This window comes from Silene latifolia, unplaced genomic scaffold, assembly GCF_048544455.1.
Source record: "Silene latifolia isolate original U9 population unplaced genomic scaffold, ASM4854445v1 scaffold_112, whole genome shotgun sequence".
In the NCBI taxonomy this organism is placed as follows: domain Eukaryota; kingdom Viridiplantae; phylum Streptophyta; class Magnoliopsida; order Caryophyllales; family Caryophyllaceae; genus Silene; species Silene latifolia.
The window spans coordinates 1,611,692-1,631,891 of record NW_027413126.1 but is presented as its reverse complement, the minus strand read 5'-3'; the positions used below and the strand labels follow the sequence as shown (position 1 = coordinate 1,631,891).

Below are 20,200 nucleotides of genomic sequence, written 5' to 3'. Positions count from 1 at the left end.
TTAAATAATTATTTAATTAATTCCCGAGTGTATTAAAATAATTGAAGACGGATTTGAGTCGGGATTGTTTGAGTTGTTTAAGGATTTATTCGGGTATTTATAAATCGTATAATTCATTTAATTTCTATTTATCATAGTAGTTATTTAAATTAAATCCCGAGGCATTTAAATAAATTATTCCCGAGACACTTAATAATTCAAGTCGGGTGTTGAGTTGTTCAAATGTTAATGCGGGTTTTCTTAAAAGTATAATTCGTTAATCCTTTAATTACCATTTTGGGTTTTAGCTCCGAGTTGCTTAAAATAAAATAATAATTAATCATAATTAATTATCTTGAGTCGGGTTGTTAAAAGAGGAAAGTTAATATATCGGGAAAGTTTCTATTTTGGGAGATCTCTATATTTAGTAGTTAGTAATTATATTATTATAATTGTTTTAGGTGACGAATTAAGTGATGGATCGATAATCAAATTCATTGCTTTATTTCGGACCGCTTAATCGCTTAATTGGATTTGTTTGGCACTATGAGGTAGGGAAATACACTTGTCCTATTATCGTTATTGATCGAATTGTGTTGACTTGTTTCATGGTTGTTGATTTTCGTTATCATTTATATTCGGAAATGTGATTGATCGATTTGATCGTATTGAGTATGATATCACAACATCGGGTAAATCGCATGACCTTATGATTTATCGATTCGATGATTTATATACATATTGCATTGCATTAATTATCATTGAGCATTTCATATGCATTGGAGTTGGAGGATGATGTGGTGGTGACGATATTGAGGTACGATGTGATGTTGTGATAAGGCCCAAGGCGGGTTCTCAGACTTGCCCTGGTGTCCTCAAATGTTGGAGTCGCGAGATCGGCTTGGTCGATATATATAGTCTACCGGGATCGGTATGGTCAAAGCGTTTCGGTTATGAGATGTGTGTGATGAGTTGAGATGGATAAGGAGGTGGCGGAGTATCATGCATATCATATTTATTGTTTTATTGTTTTCCTACTCAACCTCGCGGTTGACCACGTGTATTCGTGAACACCGTGACGACCCAAATATTGGCGAGCGAGACTTGACAGTTAAAGAGATAGGACGGGAGCTTGATGGGCGTGAGACACTGGATCAGACGACTTAGTAGCTAGATCATCATCTAGAAGACTTTCACTTTTAATTATGTCAGTTCTTGTAATTTGAGTTGAAAAGAGTAATTGTAATAATTAAGTTAAAATTTTACATAAATTGCCTTGGAGTTTAATTTGTTATTCACTACCTCGGGAAACCGAGATGGTAACAGTCCGTTTTATGAGGGAATGTCTTGACGAGGACTTCTTTTATAAACCGGGGTGTTACAGTATGGTTTGACAGTTGTTGTTGGTTTTGTTGTGTCTTGCCTCAGTTACTGACCTTGTGTGGTTGTCTTGTTTATTTATGTGTCTGCCGTGATCCCTTATGGTGAGCAGTCAGTCTTAACAGGTGTTGATGTGGTTGATAGCTGGAGTCCTGGCAGGGGTGTGTCATCACGAGTTCGGATAGAGATAGTGTCTAGCTGACGAGTTGTATCTTTATTTTATTAGCTGGTTGTAACACGTGTAATATAACTATAATTGTTCTTTTATCGACTTTTGATGATTGCTTAGCTCGGGCAACCGAGATGATAATGCCTTTATATGCTAAGGAGGGTCTGGTTAAGGCTCCTCAGTATATGGGGGTGTTACAATATGTTGGCTCTCATCAACATCTTCTCAAACCGGTTGGATGTTAATGTCTTGGAGGTGGCTAGGAGAAGGGCTCTTGCCTTTTGCCTAGTGCATGCGTACCTCCTTGTCGATGCCTTGAAGAAGGAGGGGTCAAGATTGTATGGTAGTATGACCCTTGTGCATGTGGTTGAGCAAATGGAGCACGGGTGGGATCCATCGTGGTTGGTGCTTGGCGAGATCATCCAAGCTTTGGACAAGAAGGGTTCTTGTGGAGAAGCTCCTTCGTTTGGATCCCCAGGGATCCTCCAACTGTGGCTCATGGAGAGGCTAAGGTATGTATAGCCTTTGGTCGATTCTTCTTCTTACTCCTTTTGTCACCTTACTATGAGAAAGAAGTTGTATTTGGATAGCTTTGCGTCCACCGAGGCCTATTGGACCTCGAAATTGGTGGAGGAGGGTGATCCTCATATCCGTTTGTAATACCCGTATTTTGATCATAATTTATATGAATAATTAATGTAATTCAAATAATTAATTAATGGCATTTCTAATAACAATTGCAAATGAGACGTTAATTAAATAAAGTAAGTAAGCAAGTGGGGAATTGGGCTTGGCTAGTAATAAGGCCTTGGGCCGTGTGAATAAGATAAGTAGGCCGATTATATTTGGCCTAGTATGAGCATGGTCGGGATTTGTTTTGGGAATTCATAATAATATTAATGATGTGACTCATATTTTAGCATATTTAGTCCCCGAATTAACCTCGTTCCCATGCTTTCTAGCATATATTAGGGTCATTTCTTATCTTTAGTTTCCCATTTTGCATATTCTTTGAGGTTTTGTGTCTTTGGTAGGAGAGGATTGCTAGCCTTGCATTTATGGAGCAAAATGAAGCTAAATGGATCGCATCTAATAATCAAGCATCGAAGAGGAGACCGACACTAGAAGCCTAAGTAAATAAATGAAGAGAAATGGGAAATGGCAAAAGATCCGTGCATCCCAAAGACAATCCGCATAGATTGTTATGAGGCCAAAACAAGAGAAGAACCCTGTGCCAGAATCCGAGCGTCCTGAGCTCGGGACGAGTATCCCAGAGCCAGGATCCGAGCGTCTCCAAGCCAGCCTGAGCGGATCTTCTTATAGGACCAACCGTGCTTCAGGCAAGGACGGGCGGATTCCCCTGGGAGTTGCTGCATGATCTGCGCATGTCCCTCGGGATTAGCAAAATTGTCAAGCTTATCTTAGGGTCTTAATCGTCATTTAAGCCCTTAGTAACCCTAATCCTTGTACTTAATTTTAGTATAAATACCCTATTGTACTACCTAGATTATCATCTTAGAACATCTAATATCATCTTATCATAATCATTCTCTTAATTTAGTCTTAATCAAAGTTGTAATACACATTTCAATATTAATTACATCTTAATCTTTCCCTATTCTCTTAATTGTTCTTAGTTTAGTTGGGTAATTAGAAGATTATTTGGGGTTTATTGGAGGATTGACAACCTTCCATCAATCATCAAGTTTACTTCTATTATTCTTTGCTTTATTATTTGGATCATCTCAATAGGTATAATCTCTTTTTACCTTTGCTTAATTATTGTTAATCACATTATTTATTCATCATGTTTTGCTTTGTTAGTATGATTGACAACCTTATTAGCATGCTAAACTTGATCATGAGTGAGTAGTCCTTTAGCCAGGGTTAATGGGGAATTAGGGGAAATAATCATGGGAATTAATCTATGTTTAATCTAATATGTTTTCATAATTAATTGCTTGCTTGTTGTGATTTCAACCTATGCACATGTTATGTTTGATAAAATGCTAGACTATGAAACCTTGCATTTTTTACCCATCTATTATCTTTTCAATGAGGCTTGTAAGACATAAACCAACTCGAGCCTCATTAGACCATGCATATAGTTGAATAGGAAGAGACTAAGTCGACTTGTAGGTGTTGTAAAGTCTTGATCGACTCGGCTCCGGGACCCAAATCTTCCTAGGGATTGTAAGATATACACTAACTCGATACCATCACAACAATAAGTGCTTGCTTCTAATTGAGAACATGTTTGTATGATATATTTCCATGAATCCCCTATGAACCCATGATACCCTAGTGCCTTTAATCAATTATTTACAAACCCCTTTGATTGCTTTACTTTGTTTTCATTAGTTTACATTCATCTTGTTGACCACACCTCATCTCAACCCAATTTGTGACACCCTAAGACATAACTACTTGCAATTGAAATCTTAAATCGATACCCGTCCCTTGGGATCCGACCTTTACTTACCTCTTTTACTAAGAGTAGTTTGTGAAGTTATAAATATTGTTTTGGTTAGGTAGTGACAACGACTAAACACTAAGCACAAAAACACCCGACCAATTAATGAGGAGAATAATAATAGGTAAAGGTAATAATAATTATAATATTAATAATCCTAAATAATATTAGTGTTATAATAAAATTAGTAAAGAAAATATATAGTAATTCTACTTATGGGAAGGCTAATATAATATGTAATAATAGTAATAATAATAATAATAGGTAATTCCTATAATAATTAGAATAAGGTAATAGTAATAGTTTTCTAATTGGCCTCATATACTCTCTAAGTTTAGACTATAAATACCATGGTATCTGAAAAATAAATTACAAATAAAGAAGAAGGAGATTTAAGAGACGGAAGGAGCAATTAGCGATAAAAGGTAAAGATCGTCGTAATTTATGTTTATATCGTCTTAATAATTTAAGTTAACGTTTATACACCATATGGACCACCGTGGGCAGTGCCGCTGACCTTAGTAGTTGCCCTTGACCGTCGTGACTCTAGTAAGACTAACCTTGACCACTGTTGACCACCGTGGATGGCGGTTTGGGCGTCTAAAAGAGGGATGTCGTGAGCAAGAAAGATGGGGTTTGTACCGTGTGTGTTTGTCGACGTGACCTAGGGTTTAGGTGGTTGGTTAGGTCGGCGGTAGGCGGTCCTACTGGTGGTGTTGGGGTGGTGAGTCGTGGTGGTTGGTACGGTGGCTGTCGTGGGAGGCGGCTGTTTGGGTGTTTGTGTGTTAGAAGGGTAGTGTGTCATTTCTGGGTGGTTGTGGGCTACTGTGAGGGGTAGTGGCCAGTGGTGGGACCACCATGGGTCAAGGGAGACCACGGTGGTGGCCACTGGTGGTCGTGGGGGTGGTGTAAGGAGGAGAGTGTGTGTATGGGGTTCTTTGTGTCGGGTTTTGTGTTGACCACCATTCATGGAAGAAGCTAGCACTTGCCTTATACAAGAAATTCTATCCTCCGGAGAAGACTAATATGGTGAGAGCCCAAATTATCGGGTTCAAGAAAAGGGATGAGGAATCATTGTATGAAGCATGGGAGAGATTTAAGGACACTTGTTGTTCTTGTCTACACCATGGACATAGTGAGTGGTTCCTTGTGCAACAATTTTGGAACGGCTTATATGAAGACTCACGCAATGTTCTTAATATGGGATCCAATGGGAGGTTTACCGAAGTTGATGACAATCAAACATGGGCCAAAATCGAAGAGATGGCGATTCATAATTCCCAATATAGTAGGCCTCGAAAGGCCACAAGAGGAGGAAAGCATGAAGTAGATTCCATCACTTAATTGGGTGCTCAACTAAGTGCGCATATCGACACCATCAACTTGAAGTTTGAAAAGGCCATGGCTAAGCTTAATGAAGCTTCCAAATCACCCAAACAACATGTTAATGCTATGGTGGCATCATCTTCTATCCCAAATGGAGTATGTGAAAGTTGTGGAACCTTGGGACATGATCAAAACGAATGTAGGGGAACAAATGAACAAGTAAATGCTTTCCAAGCGTACAAGAGTGGTACCCCTTATTCCAACTACTATAATGAGAACACCAAATTCCATCCAAATCTCTCATACAATAGCCAAAATGTTCAAAATCCTCAACCAACATACACTCCACCTCCAATGAAAAAACCAAGCTCAAAGACCCTTTTTCAATCAAAGCCAAGGATATCAAAATCAACCTTCCTACAACCAATCCAATGACCAAAGCTTTGATGTTCAAAAAGCGGTCCTCCAAATGCAAAAGAACCAACAAGAATTCTTCACCCAAATGCAAAAAGATAGCCAAGCTAAAGAAATTACCATCAACAACATACTTGCCCACACCAAAATGTTAGAGACTCAAATGACCCAATTAGTATCTTCTAGCTCCAAAAGATAAAAGGGACAATTACCTCCTCAAGGTAACCCACCCACAAGACATGAGACGGTTAGTGCCATCTATTTGAGGAGCGGTACAAGATATGAGGGGCCGAAGAGGCCAATTGATGAAGATATTGTGGATGCTAGTAGCAAGCAAGGAGTTGTGGAAAACTCTAAGGAGGTAGATCCTACTACCAATGAACTTTCAAAGAAGAAGAATGAAGAGAAGGCTAAGGAAAAAAAGCCTATTGTGATTAGACTTCCATTCCCAAGTCGCCAAGCTAAGCCTAAGTTTGATGAGCAACTTGGAAAGTTCATGGAAATTGTGAAGAACTTAGAAGTCTCAATCCCATTCACGGAATTGATCAATCATGTTCCGGCTTATGCAAAGTACATGAAGGATATTCTTACCAAGAAGAAATCCATTCAAAAGATGGAGACTATTGCCTTTACCAAAGTGAGTAGTTCTATTCTTCAAGGGAGTTCCCCTAAAAAGCTCAAAGATCCGGGAAGTTTTCTATTCCATGTACCATTGGCGACACTATAATCAACAAAGCATTGTGCGATCTTGGAGCAAGTATAAGTGTCATGCCATACTTGGTATGTAAGAGACTAGGAATGGGAGAGCTCAAATGCACCAACATCACTCTTCAAATGATGGATCGATCAAGAAAGATACCTTTAGGCGTATGGGAGGATGTGCCCGTGAGAATTGGCAAATTCTTCATCCCGGTAGACTTTGTCATTGTAGACATGGAGGAGAATTCCGACATTCATATCATCTTAGGAAGACCTTTCTTGCACACCGCGGGAGCGGTAATCGATGTGAAACATGGAGAGCTCACACTTGAAGTAGGGGATGAGACAATTACTTTCAATCTTGACAAAACAATGAAAGCCTCCCGATTACATGAGCCATGCTTCATGGTCGATCACTATAGCCGAGAAAGTGATAGGAAGAAGTTAGAATCTCTATGCAAAGATCAAACCATGGGTAAAGAAACATCACCCATATGGAAGGAGAAAGCAGATGACCTTCAAGTAGCTCTATTCGGAGAGCATATAATTTTCAACAACAATGAGAGCTTGAATAGCTCACCCATCATGACAAGTAATGAAGAAGGCCTCAATGGCCATGATAACAAGAAAGGAGAGTTGCTCTTGTCAACTCATGACATCATTGGGGAACAAGCTAGTAAAGTTTGTGGTCTATGGGACGATGAATTTGAAGGATTGGTCAATCCTTATATTGGAAATGCTATGACCTTAGACCAATGTTTTTTAGATCCTTGTCATCACTTTGACTTGGGTGACTACAACAACGAAGAAAATAATGCACAAAGATCTATGCAAGATCTTTATCATGGAAATGAGCAAGCCTTCGATTACTTCTACAAGGTGTTGAGCAACATCAACAACACCTTGGCTTTGCTCCCTTGATACTGATATGTTCATTTTATATATACTTCTATCCCTCATTTTAGCTCGGTTTCTATTGTTTATCATACTTTAATTAGTAGATTGTGAGCTAATCTTGTGTTCTAGGTGTATTGTTTGCATTTATTTCCTTTTGTAGGAATCTAAGCATTTAGAGGCTTTTTCCTATCACATTAGCATACACCAAGTTCACTAAGCTAAGTGGAAACAAGATGGACCAAGCATGACAATGAAAGGTATTTCCAAGCCCAAGCAAGTGTGGGTGAGAAATGCAAAATGATCCTACAAAGAGTCCAATAAGAAGTCCAAAAATTATGTGGAAAATATCAAAGCTTAGGATGCTCATTTGGATGCTCTTAGAAGGATTTATGAAGCATTAACCGGGTGCATTAAGGATCATTTATCGCAAACATTGGATTCCTTCAAGCATTAAACAAGAATTTAAGCCAAAGTACCCGGATAACCACGACCCCGATCGGGGCCGCATGCTCCTTGATTATTTACGTTTCTTCCTCTTCTCCTATAAATAGGAGAGGCATTCCAAGGCTTAGGGGATCCAATTTTTACGTCTCACTTTACTTTACAATAGCCTTAAGCATTATATTTCTCTCATTAGTTTTCTCATTTTAGTTTATAAATTGTTAAGCTTTCCTTAGTTTAATCTTTAAACACTTTGTTCTACAAATTATTGTTCAAGCATTTGTTTTTTTTTGGTAAAAAGGTAAGCTTATATTAATAAGATAACCAAGATACAAGCGTTCATAGTTCAACTAGCTAACAAAGCTATCTCACTCCTCAACAATTTTAACTCCCAAACTATAAGGAGAATCACTCACATTACATAACAAAGAAACTAATTTTATCGAATCTAGCAATAAGGAACTCTGGACATAAAAGGACGTTCTCTGTTCTGCAATGATTCCTGCTCCACCAGATGGAATATATGAGAGCTAGCAGTAGAATTGCAGCTTGATATTGGATCTTCTGTGAAGGAAATCTCTGTCTGGTCCACCAATCAAACCAGTCATGACTAGGTAGATGGCACCCCAGTCTAGAGGACAAGATTTGAAGGCATCTCTTACTATATTCACACGCAAAAAATAGATGGGTGTGTGTCTCAGGAGCATTAGCATATAAGACACAGGAATCATCCATGACAATCCCCATTCTTTTCAGCCGCTCTCTGGTTAGTAATCTACCCTGCATCACCAGCCACCCTATAAAGCTAATCTTAGGGAGGGCACCTGAATCCCAAACAAATTTTGCCCAAGGTACATCCATACAAGGGGAGTCAAGCCTGTCATAGCCACTTCGAATAGTGTAAACCTGCTGATTCTGTAGCCACCAGTCTCCCACACACCCACCTTTAATAAGATCTCTGATCCTACAAAGCTTCCTCCAAGCCCAACTGCCATTAGATTTAGGTTGATAGCTAAGCCAGTCACCACTCTTGATATAAACAGAATGAACCCATTTCACCCAAAGGTGATCTTTTTTCTGAGCTAGCCACCAGATGTATTTACCTAAGGCAGCCTTGTTCCAATGTATAATATCAGTTACCCCCAAGCCACCATGTTTCTTAGCCTGGCAGATCTGATCCCATGATACCAAAGTGCTACCCTTATCATTATCAAGAGCAGTCCATAAGAAGTTCCTGCAAATCTGAGTTATTTTCTTCAGAATAGAGCTGGGCAAAATGAAAATGCGTGCCCAGTAATTGTGCAAAGTGGCCAGCACACTAATCTCCCAGCATAGCTCAACTTCCTACTGCCAATACTTCTAATTCTGCTGACTACCCTTTCAACCAGACAGTTACACTCCAACAAAGACAATTTCGTAGAGGCAATAGGTATACCAAGATACTTGAATGGAAGTGACCCATGATTCATGCCTGAGTACTTGATAATATCAGTCAAAACCAATTTATCAACCCCATTACTATAAATGCTAGACTTGCCTTTGTTCATTTGCAACTGATGTGACCATAATTAGCGCATATTTAGCCCCCGAATTAGCCTTGTTCCCATGCTTTTTAGTGCATATTTGGGTCATTTATTGTCTTTAGTTCTTTGTTTTGCATATTCTTTGAGATTTTGATCCCTTGGTAGGAAAGGAGTGCAAATCTTGCATTTTCATGGCAAAACGAGACTAAATTGATTGAATTCAATGACCAAGCATCAAGGAGAGACAAGATTAGAAGGCCTTTGTACATATGATAGTAGATGAGCAATGATTGAGAAAGGATCCTTGCATCCCCGAGGAAATCCCCAAGGATTTTATGAAGAAAAGGGAAGAAAAGAAGAAGAAATAGTGCTGAGCTACAATCCGAGCGGATTGTCCACAATCCGTCCGTCCTCCACAGCACGATCCGTGTGTTTTCTCCTTAAGACGCCCGGGTTAGCAGCCACCACAATCCGCCCGGATTCACCTGAAGACGCCCGTTTTCCCCCGCCTGAATCCGCCCGTCCCGACTCCAAAACGCACGGATTCCAGTACAGCGAAATTTCGTCTTCTCCAAGCTACAAAGAAAGAAGCCCTTCCTTCGAAAAATACCGGCTCCTCCCTGCTCAAACTAAAAAAAGTGTAATTACTAGTTTAGCCTTTAGTTAACCCTAATGCATCCACCTAATTTCCACTATAAATACCTCATTAGTCTAATTAGAAGAGCATGTTCTTCTTATCAATAATTAGAGTAGTTAATATCAATCAAATCTCTCTTTAGTATTGTAATCAACAATTAATCAAGTTCTAATACAAGTTTTATTTCCGTAATCTCTCTTTTGTTCATCCTTTATTTTGGGTAATTGAAGATTATTTGGGTTATTATTGGGAGATTGACAACCTCTCAATCAAGCATCAAGTACTTCTTTTATTTTTTGCTTTATTATTGGAATCATTAGTAGGTATAATTCTCTTAATCCCTCTTTAATTATTGTTAATTACTTTCATTTATTCATCATGTTTCCTTTTGTTGGTATGATTGACAACCTTGCTAGCATGATCAACATGATAATGAGTGAGTAGTGACCTAGCTAGGGTTAATGGGTAATTAGGGGAAACCAACATGGGGAATGATTCATGCTTAAATTAATATGCTTTCATGGTTTATTTGCTTGCTTGTTTTGATCTCAACTCATGCACATGTTATGTTTGATGAAATGTGAGCCTATGAATCCTTGCATTTTTTACCCATCACCTATCTTTTCAATGAGACTTATAAGACATAAACCAACTCGAGTCTCATTAGACCATGCATGTTGTTGAGTAGGGAAGACTAAGTCAACTTGTAGGTGTTGTACAATCTAATCGATTCGGCTTCGGGACCCAAACTTTCCTAGGATTGTAAGATATAACCCAACTTAATCCATCACAACAATAATTGCTTGCTTATAATTTGAGAACATGTTTGTATGATCAATTCCCATGATTCCCCTATGACCCCATGACACCCTAGTGCTTTTTATCAATTGTTTACAACCCTTTTAATTCATCTTACTTATTTACTTTCTTTGCTATTTAGTTTAGTGACCTTCTACATCAACCCAAATTGTGACACCCCTAAGACACCACTAGTTTCAATAGAAATCTCATCTCAATTCCCGTCCCTTGGGATCCGACCTTTACTTGCCTCTTTACTAATTGTAGAGTTGTTTGTGAAGCTATAAATTGTGTTTTGATTCGGACGTGACCCAACGACAACACCTATTCAATTGTGAACACGAAACGGACCAATCAAAAATGGCGCCGTTGCCGGGGACGGTGTTAACTTGATTTAGATTTTCTTACATTGTTATTAGTTGTGTCTTTCTTTACCTTGGGGAAGTAAAACTTCTCAAGGTTTGTTCTAATTGTTTTCAAGTTATTCGATATTTTGCAAGATGGACTTTATAGATTGTTTTGTAGAGGACCACTTAAGTATACCTTTCTTCAAAGATCCCATGCAAGCATTGGAAGCCTTGGAAGCAAGTGAGGCTGAAAATATGTATTGGGAACTGGAGGTGGATCTTTTTGAGGCCGCTCTAGCTAACAAAGAACTTACTCATGCACAATCCGTATTGGTGCATAACATCCTTGTGGAAGCATGTCAACCCATAGAAGATGAGCAATCCATCCTAGAAGATATTTTACAAGCTCAAGAGCAAGAGGAACCCATCATGGAATTTGAATATGATGAGGTTGATGAAAATGAAGTTGAGTATGCTATGAGAATGGAATGTCTAATGGAGATGGAGCAAATTCTCAATGAAACTCCAAAGGAGGAAAGTGAGGTACAAACTCCTACTTTAAAACCCCTTCCCCCAAATTTGAAATATGCTTACCTTGATGAATCAAAGACCAAACCCGTAATTGTTAATGATAGACTTGATGATAACCAATTGGGAAAATTGCTTGATGTGTTGAAACAACATGAAAAGGCTATAGGTTATAGTCTAGATGACCTTAAGGGGATAAGTCCCAACTTTTGCATGCATAGAATTCATCTAGAGGAAGACCATAGACCTACCATTCAACCCCAAAAAAGATTGAACCCCCACATGCAAGAAGTTGTCAAAGGAGAAGTTATGAAATTACTTGATGCGGGAATCATATATCCCATATCGGACTCTTTGTGGGTTAGCCCCGTCCAAGTGGTACCTAAGAAAGGAGGTACCACGGTAGTGACAAATGAAAAGAATGAACTAATACCCACAAGAATGATCACCGGTTGGCGTATGTGTATTGACTATCGAAAATTAAACTCCGCAACAAGAAAGGATCATTTCCCCCTCCCATTCATTGACCAAATGCTTGAGAGGTTAGCCTCCAACAAATTCTTTTGTTACCTTGACGGGTATTCGGGATTCTTCCAAATCCCTATACACCCGGATGACCAACATAAGACCACCTTCACATGCCCTTATGGTACTTTTGCATATAGGAGGATGCCTTTTGGTTTATGTAATGCCCCCGCCACTATCCAAAGATGCATGATGAGTGTCTTCTCCGATTACTTAGAGACCATAATGGAAGTTTTTATGGATGATTTTAGTGTTTATGGAAAGGACTTTGACTCATGTTTGCATAATCTTTCCCTTGTATTGCAAAAATGTGAAGATGTTAGTCTTGTTTTAAATTGGGAAAAGTGTCACTTCATGGTCAATGAAGGAATTGTTTTGGGTCATTTGATTTCGGAAAAGGGCATCGAGGTCGATAAAGCTAAAGTTGAGGTGATAGAGAAACTCCCACCTCCCGTGAATGTTAGAGGGGTGAGAAGTTTTCTCGGTCACGCGGGTTTTTATCGCCGTTTCATAAAGGATTTTTCAAAAATAGCGAAACCCCTCACTCAACTTTTGCTTAAGGATGCCCAATTCCAATTCACTGATGAGTGTGTTGAAGCCTTTAATAGAATAAAGGAAGCACTAATCTCGGCACCGATCATCGAACCTCCAAATTGGGAATTACCTTTCGAGATTATGTGTGATGCTAGCAACTACGCCGTTGGAGCGGTTCTTGGCCAACGGGTAGGGAGAGCTCTTCACGCCATCTATTACATAAGCAAAACTCTCGACCCTTCCCAAGTGAATTATGATACAACCGAGAAGGAGCTTCTTGCCATTGTCTATGCTTTGGATAAATTCCGTTCCTACTTGCTTGGATCCAAAGTGATTGTATTTTCGGATCACCGTGCTCTCCGACATCTCTTGATAAAGAAGGAGGCAAAACCAAGATTGTTGAGATGGATTTTGCTTATTCAAGAATTTGACTTGGAAATAAGAGACAAGAAAGGAGCCGAGAATGTAGTGGCGGATCATTTGTCAAGGATCCTAAGCCATGATGAAAATGGAGAAACCCCGATCAATGACTCATTTCCCGACGATATTTTGATGGCTATTCAAACACAACTTGAAAGGCACATCACCCCATGGATTTCCGATTATGCCAATTATATTGTTGGAAAGGTACTCCCTCCAAATTTGAACCACAACCAAAGGATGAGATTCCTATTCGAAGTAAAGAGGTACTTTTGGGATGACCCAAACCTCTACAAGGAGTGTAGCGATGGGCTCTACCGGAGATGCATACCTCAATGGGAAATCCAAGGAATCTTGGAAGGATGTCACTCATCACCTTACGGTGGGCACCATGGAGCAAGGAGGACCGTTGCAAAAATTCTTCAATCGGGCTTCTATTGGCCTACAATGTTTCAAGATACAAGAGAATTCATTATTCATTGTGATGCTTGTCAAAGAACGGGGAATATCTCTTGGAGGAACGAAATGCCACAAAGGGGCATTCTAGAGGTGGAGATCTTCGATGTTTGGGGAATCGACTACCAAGGTCCCTTTGTGACCTCCAATAGGAATAAGTACATCCTTGTGGCCGTAGATTACGTCTCAAAGTGGGTGGAGGCAATTGCCACTCCAAATGATGATGCAAAAACGGTCACCAAGCTCTTCAAGAAGATAATCTTCCCAAGATTTGGAGTTCCTAGAGCGATCATTAGTGATGGAGGAACGCATTTCCATGAGAAGAAACTTGCATCTCTTTTGACCAAATATGGTGTTCAACATAGAACCGGCTTGGGATATCATCCTCAAACAAGCGGTCAAGTTGAAATTTCAAATAGAGAGATCAAACAAATCCTTGAGAAAGTTGTGAACAAGACTCGGAAGGATTGGAGCACAAAGCTTGATGATGCTCTTTGGGCTTATAGGACGGCCTATAAGACTCCCATAGGAGCCTCCCCTTACAAGCTTGTCTATGGAAAAGCATGTCATTTGCCAATCGAATTGGAGTACAAAGCTTTTTGGGCAATCCGAGCACTTAATCTTGATCTCAAGTTGAGTGGTCAAAAGAGGATGATTCAAATTCAAGAGTTGGAGGAATTCCGACTACAATCTTATGAGAATGCAAAGATTTACAAAGAAAGAACGAAATTGCTTCATGATAAGAGAATTAGACAAAAGGCCTTGCACAAAGGGGACAAAGTCCTTCTATTCAATTCCCGCTACCGACTTTTTCCGGGGAAACTGAACTCTAGATGGATGGGTCCCTATGTGATAACCGAAGTTGGAAGATATGGAGATTTTGAACTCAAGGCGGAAGATGGAAGCAAGTTCAAGGTTAATGGTCAAAGATTGAAGCCATACTATGAAGGAGCGTTTATTGGAGAGGTCGAGGTCACCTACCTCGGGCCTTCTAATCCTTGAAAGAACTATCAAAGGGAGAGTTTGGTGGAGTCCTCCCTAAACCACCACTTGTAAATATACTAACCCTCTAACTAGTATTTATTATTTTATTGTATTTCTTTTAATAATTAGCATGAACTCTTTTCATGAGCGTAAGTGAGGGAGGGTTACTAATGAATTTTGAATGAAGGAAGGAACCAATTTTCAAGTGTGGGGAAGCATCTATGAGAGGAAAGAAAGTCAAAGGATGAATTCACAGCTTGAACCCGTACGTTTTCCCTTGAATCCGGCCGTCTTGCTGGAATCCGGGCGGCCTGAGGAGAATACGTCCGTCCAGCTACGCTGAGAATTTGAAGATTTTTGGACTGGAGGTGAATCCGAGCGTCCCAGAAGGTAAAACGCCCGTCCTGAAGAATCCGGCCGGCTTTGCAGAAAGACGCCCGTCTTTCTACCTGTGCATTTCAAGAAAAATCGTTGTAAGGGAATCCGCCCGTCTTCAGAAAGATACGCCCGTCCCGATAAAAAGAATCCGAGCGTCTCATGCTCGGGACGCCCGTCCTGTGGCATTATATTTTTGGAAATTTAGCTTCGATAGAATCCGGGCGTCTTACCTAGAATCCGCCCGTCTCGTGGAGCCTGAATTCGAGCGTTTTCTGCTCGAATCCGCCCGTCTTCTCACGGTGATTTGACCCGACTTTTCTTAATCGAATTTCACCCCACCACTCATTTAGTGACACATCACTCCTCCTTCCACTTGCATTATAAAATCCACCTCCTTATGACTCCCATACATATCCAAATCACTCTCTTAACCCACAAAATCAAAAAGCCCCAATTTTCCAGGATTCCCAAAGGCAACACTCAATCAACAAGGAACATCCTTATCCTTTCACAAATCAAAAGAATCCAGCTCAATAATCATGGAATGTCTCCAAGGAGATCCTCTTTTAGGAATGGGAGAAGACCAAGGATGAGGGGAAGTTCTTCTACCTCCCATGTCAACACATTAAGAAGGGAGCATGAAGAGATTGTAGATCTCACAAGGCTTGATGACTTCTCAAATGTGAAATTTATCAATGATGTGCAAAGATTAGTCTTCCACCGGCTTCTAAGTAAGAATATTCTTCCCACTAAGTTTTTATGTCATGCTACCTTGAGGAAACTTGGGATTTATCACCAAGTGGAAGCTCTCTTTGAAGTATTTGGTCTCTCAACCCTTTTTCGCATGTATGAACAAACTCATCGATCTCTTGTGCTTGAATTTTTGAGCTTTTTGAAGATTACAACCTTGAACAAAATAATTTGCATAGAGTTTAGGTTGGAGAATGTTTCTAGGATGATGACCCTTGTAGAATTCGCAAATGTACTCGGTCTCGATGTTTCGCCTACCCGAACATCGAAGCCAAAGAAGTATAGTGTTGAACCTTTGTGGAGGGCCATGACGGGCCGGGATTTCATACATACCAAGGAATGTCTTGCTTTTCATATCCAAAATTCGATCTTGAGGCTTACTTATTGATTTCTTTCGGGCACTCTACTTGCCCGCCGAGATCCGGCCATCGTGAACCAATTAGACCTTGTGTTTATGGAATCCTACCTCAACATTCAAGGAAGAAATGTGTACCACTTCAATGCACCTCTAGTATTGCTAGAGAAATGGGCAAAGTTTAGAAATGGTGACGATGATGGAATGAAGCACATTGTGAATGGAGGACTCATTACTAGGCTTGCAAAGCATTTCAACCCGAGATTCAATGAGAATAATGAGTATGCTCCTCTCTTGGGAAATACTAGGATAAACGAAGATCTTCTTTCTTATTCACCACCATTGGATAACCCTTGAGGGGGTCGATAAGCGGATCAAGTGGTTAACAAAAGGAAGCGATCCGATATATCTACCAATGACCGACCTACCACGTATCTCCCCAAGAAGAGGACACTTGTCTCCAATGCCATCCTACCTCATCCCAAGTCAAACAAGGCAAGCACCACCACCTCAAAACCCACCACTACAACAACAAGAACAACAAACTCAAGATGAGAAGATCAAAGTGCTTCCCTACCCATTTCCTTACCAACCGTACAACCATCCAAATCCCTTCATCCTTCCCCGCGACAACTTTGTCACGGGAATCTTACAAGATTTGCACTTCCGCCAATACGAAACCAACGTGGACATTTACTATGCACTCTATCCTCAATACCACGATATGGTTCAAAAGGGAAAGATTAGTGAGGAAGGAGCATTTCCCTCATGGGCTCAAATGGACCTACTTTTCCCCAATTCAGAGAGGGCTAATGAAGGAGCAAACGGGAGACAAGAGGAGGGAAGCAACAATTCTTGTGGAGGAGACACGGTGGAGCTTGAAAGTGAAGAAGACGAATTCATGGACCCAATTTTGAGTGATGCATCAAAGGAGATATGGGATAGTGATGTAGAGGGAGATGATGCCGATCTCTAGAGGATTACTTCATAGCTAGGTGGAGCGGGCAAGAGGCACCCACCTAAGTTTAAGTGAAGTTTTCTCATCTCCTCTCTTTATTTTTCAAAGTTTCATGAAAAGAAGTTTGTGTCTTGTTAACTTGTACTTTATTAATCTTTATCATTGTTGGAGTAGTCCTAGCACCATAGAGGACTCACACCTCGGTACTTTTTGAGGTGTTCTCATTTTATTGTTCCCACCTTTCAAAATCCAAAATGACAAATTAGTTTCATGCATTGCATAGTGTGTGCATGAACTACACCCATCCTTGGACATTAGCAATAATGTCTAGATCGGTTTGGGGAAGTTAATGCATACACAACAGGAGGTAATCTAAATTATCCTCTCCGTCATAAACAAAAACCATGCATCATGTAGTATAGACTAGTGTAGCTTGCATTTAGTGTAGAAATCATGTATCATGTTTGCATAATTTCCCATCATTTTGGCCATTGAGGACAATGCCCATATTAGTGTGGGGATGGGGAATTCTAACTTAACTTTTATTCAAAAATCCAAATTGAAAAATTTTGAAAAACCATAAAAATTTGAAAATTGAAAAACCCAAAAACATGTTTATTCCTTTTGTAGTGTAGTTATATTGTATATATTGTATATATTGTGTTTGTTCTATCCTTGTTCACATTGATTGACTACGCCACATCCGAGACATGAGGATCATGAAGACCGCATGGTATGATCTTTCCAATCTCCTTTTTCCTCTTTATGTTAATGACTATGTGGCTTTATTTTGATTGATGCGGTATAACAATGTGAATTTAGGACTTGCATTTAGTTTATATGTCATATTAGTTGATAGAATCACTTGCATTAGGATGTATATATTAGTTGCATCATTGCATGTAGTTGCATTTAGATAAAACATTTTGAAAAGTGCCTAATTGAGAACTTTGACAAGAGCAACTACGCCATTACAAATACTTTTTCAACTTAAGACTTTGCCTACTAGAATGGTTGTACAACACCCTAGATTGTGTCATATTAGTGTCTTTTGACCCATGACCCAAAGCCTAGTCAAGGGTTTGCATGTGAGTCACCTATCCAACCCCGTGATGCGATTTGGACTTGGTTAACTTGTCTAGGTGACCTTGATTGACCTTGTGGTAAGGCAACCCAAAAATATTTTCTATCAATAAGCTTGAAGTGCTCATTTCAAAGAATTTTGTCATGTGGAAGTAATTTATTGCCAAGGAAACCTCAAATGTTATGAAATGTTGAAATGTTGAGAAATTTAATTGTTTTGATGGAGGCGTACCACTTCGATGTGCTTTGGAGCGGGATCCATTGAATTGGGCCCCCACACGGTTGTGAATTCGGCCGCCCAGAGACAGAGTGACTATCACCCCGAAAAGCTATTGTCTAGAGGTTAACCGGTTGCCTAATAAGCGATTGGCGAAAGCAAAGGATACTAGCCCGGAAGGGACAAACCCCATCTTAAAATTTTTGAAATGCAAAAGTGAAATGAGGACAATTTTGAATACTAGTCATATCCACCCTTGTTTATAAAGATTTGAGCATTTCATTCCCAAAAAAGCCTTTTGTCAAGCCACTTTGTCGAGCTTGGGACGATCCATGACCTTTACTTTTTTAGAGAATTCGAGACTTGTCATGTCATATGCTACTAGCATCATAGGGATCATCATTCCACCACCATCCGATCGCTCTTGACGAAAGCATTTGGAAATTGAGGACAAAAGTAGTCTAGTTTAACACCATTTGGAGGTGATTTAGTGCCATCCTCTTAGCCTTAGTAATTTGTTGAACTAATATTTGTGAAGGATTATATGCTCTTAAATTTGCTCTCTTTTAGTTGCCTCCGCCACTTGATGAGGAAGTGGCTATTCCTTTTGAAGATGCATCCATTATTTGATTTTGTGTGCTTAATGTTTGGATGTGTCGCCATTTTGGCAAGACCCACCTTGCCTTGCAAGAAGGCATCCTACCTCATGGTTGTCTTGTTGTGAGTTGAAGGGGCGGAGTGAGACCCGCTAATTGTCTCATATCGGCTATGTTATTAGGTTAGTTTAAATAATGGTCCTAGTCTTTGTCACCTCTTTACTCGGGACGAGCAAAGGTTCGGTTTAGGGATATTTGATGTGACCATAATTAGCGCATATTTAGCCCCCGAATTAGCCTTGTTCCTATGCTTTTTAGTGCATATTTGGGTCATTTATTGTCTTTAGTTCTTTGTTTTGCATATTCTTTGAGATTTTGATCCCTTGGTAGGAAAGGAGTGCAAATCTTGCATTTTCATGGCAAAACGAGACTAAATTGATTGAATTCAATGACCAAGCATCAAGGAGAGACAAGATTAGAAGGCCTTTGTACATATGATAGTAGATGAGCAATGATTGAGAAAGGATCCTTGCATCCCCGAGGAAATCCCCAAGGATTTTATGAAGAAAAGGGAAGAAAAGAAGAAGAAATAGTGCTGAGCTACAATCCGAGCGGATTGTCCACAATCCGTCCGTCCTCCACAGCACGATCCGTGTGTTTTCTTCTTAAGACGCCCGGGTTAGCAGCCACCACAATCCGCCCGGATTCACCTGAAGACGCCCGTTTTCCCCCGCCTGAATCCGCCCGTCCCGACTCCAAAACGCACGGATTCCAGTACAGCGAAATTTCGTCTTCTCCAAGCTACAAAGAAAGAAGCCCTTCCTTCGAAAAATACCGGCTCCTCCCTGCTCAAACTAAAAAAAGTGTAATTACTAGTTTAGCCTTTAGTTAACCCTAATGCATCCACCTAATTTCCACTATAAATACCCCATTAGTCTAATTAGAAGAGCATGTTCTTCTTATCAATAATTAGAGTAGTTAATATCAATCAAATCTCTCTTTAGTATTGTAATAAACAATTAATCAAGTTCTAATACAAGTTTTATATCCTTAATCTCTCTTTTGTTCATCCTTTATTTTGGGTAATTGAAGATTATTTGGGTTATTATTGGGAGATTTACAACCTCTCAATCAAGCATCAAGTACTTCTTTTATTCTTTGCTTTATTATTGGAATCATTAGTAGGTATAATTCTCTTAATCCCTCTTTAATTATTGTTAATTACTTTCATTTATTCATCATGTTTCCTTTTGTTGGTATGATTGACAACCTTGCTAGCATGATCAACATGATAATGAGTGAGTAGTGACCTAGCTAGGGTTAATGAGTAATT

The 20,200-nt window shown here is 39.7% G+C and overlaps 1 protein-coding gene across 1 annotated transcript; it reads right to left on the bottom strand.

The window, feature by feature from the left end:
- Positions 1-8,195: 8,195 nt before the first annotated feature.
- LOC141637456 (uncharacterized) lies at positions 8,196-9,325 on the bottom strand. Its single transcript, XM_074446933.1, has 2 exons — positions 9,096-9,325; positions 8,196-9,012 (listed from the first exon to the last, which is right to left on the bottom strand). The coding sequence occupies exons 1-2, from the start codon at positions 9,323-9,325 to the stop codon at positions 8,196-8,198; spliced, it is 1,047 nt and encodes a 348-aa protein (XP_074303034.1).
- Positions 9,326-20,200: the final 10,875 nt, after the last annotated feature.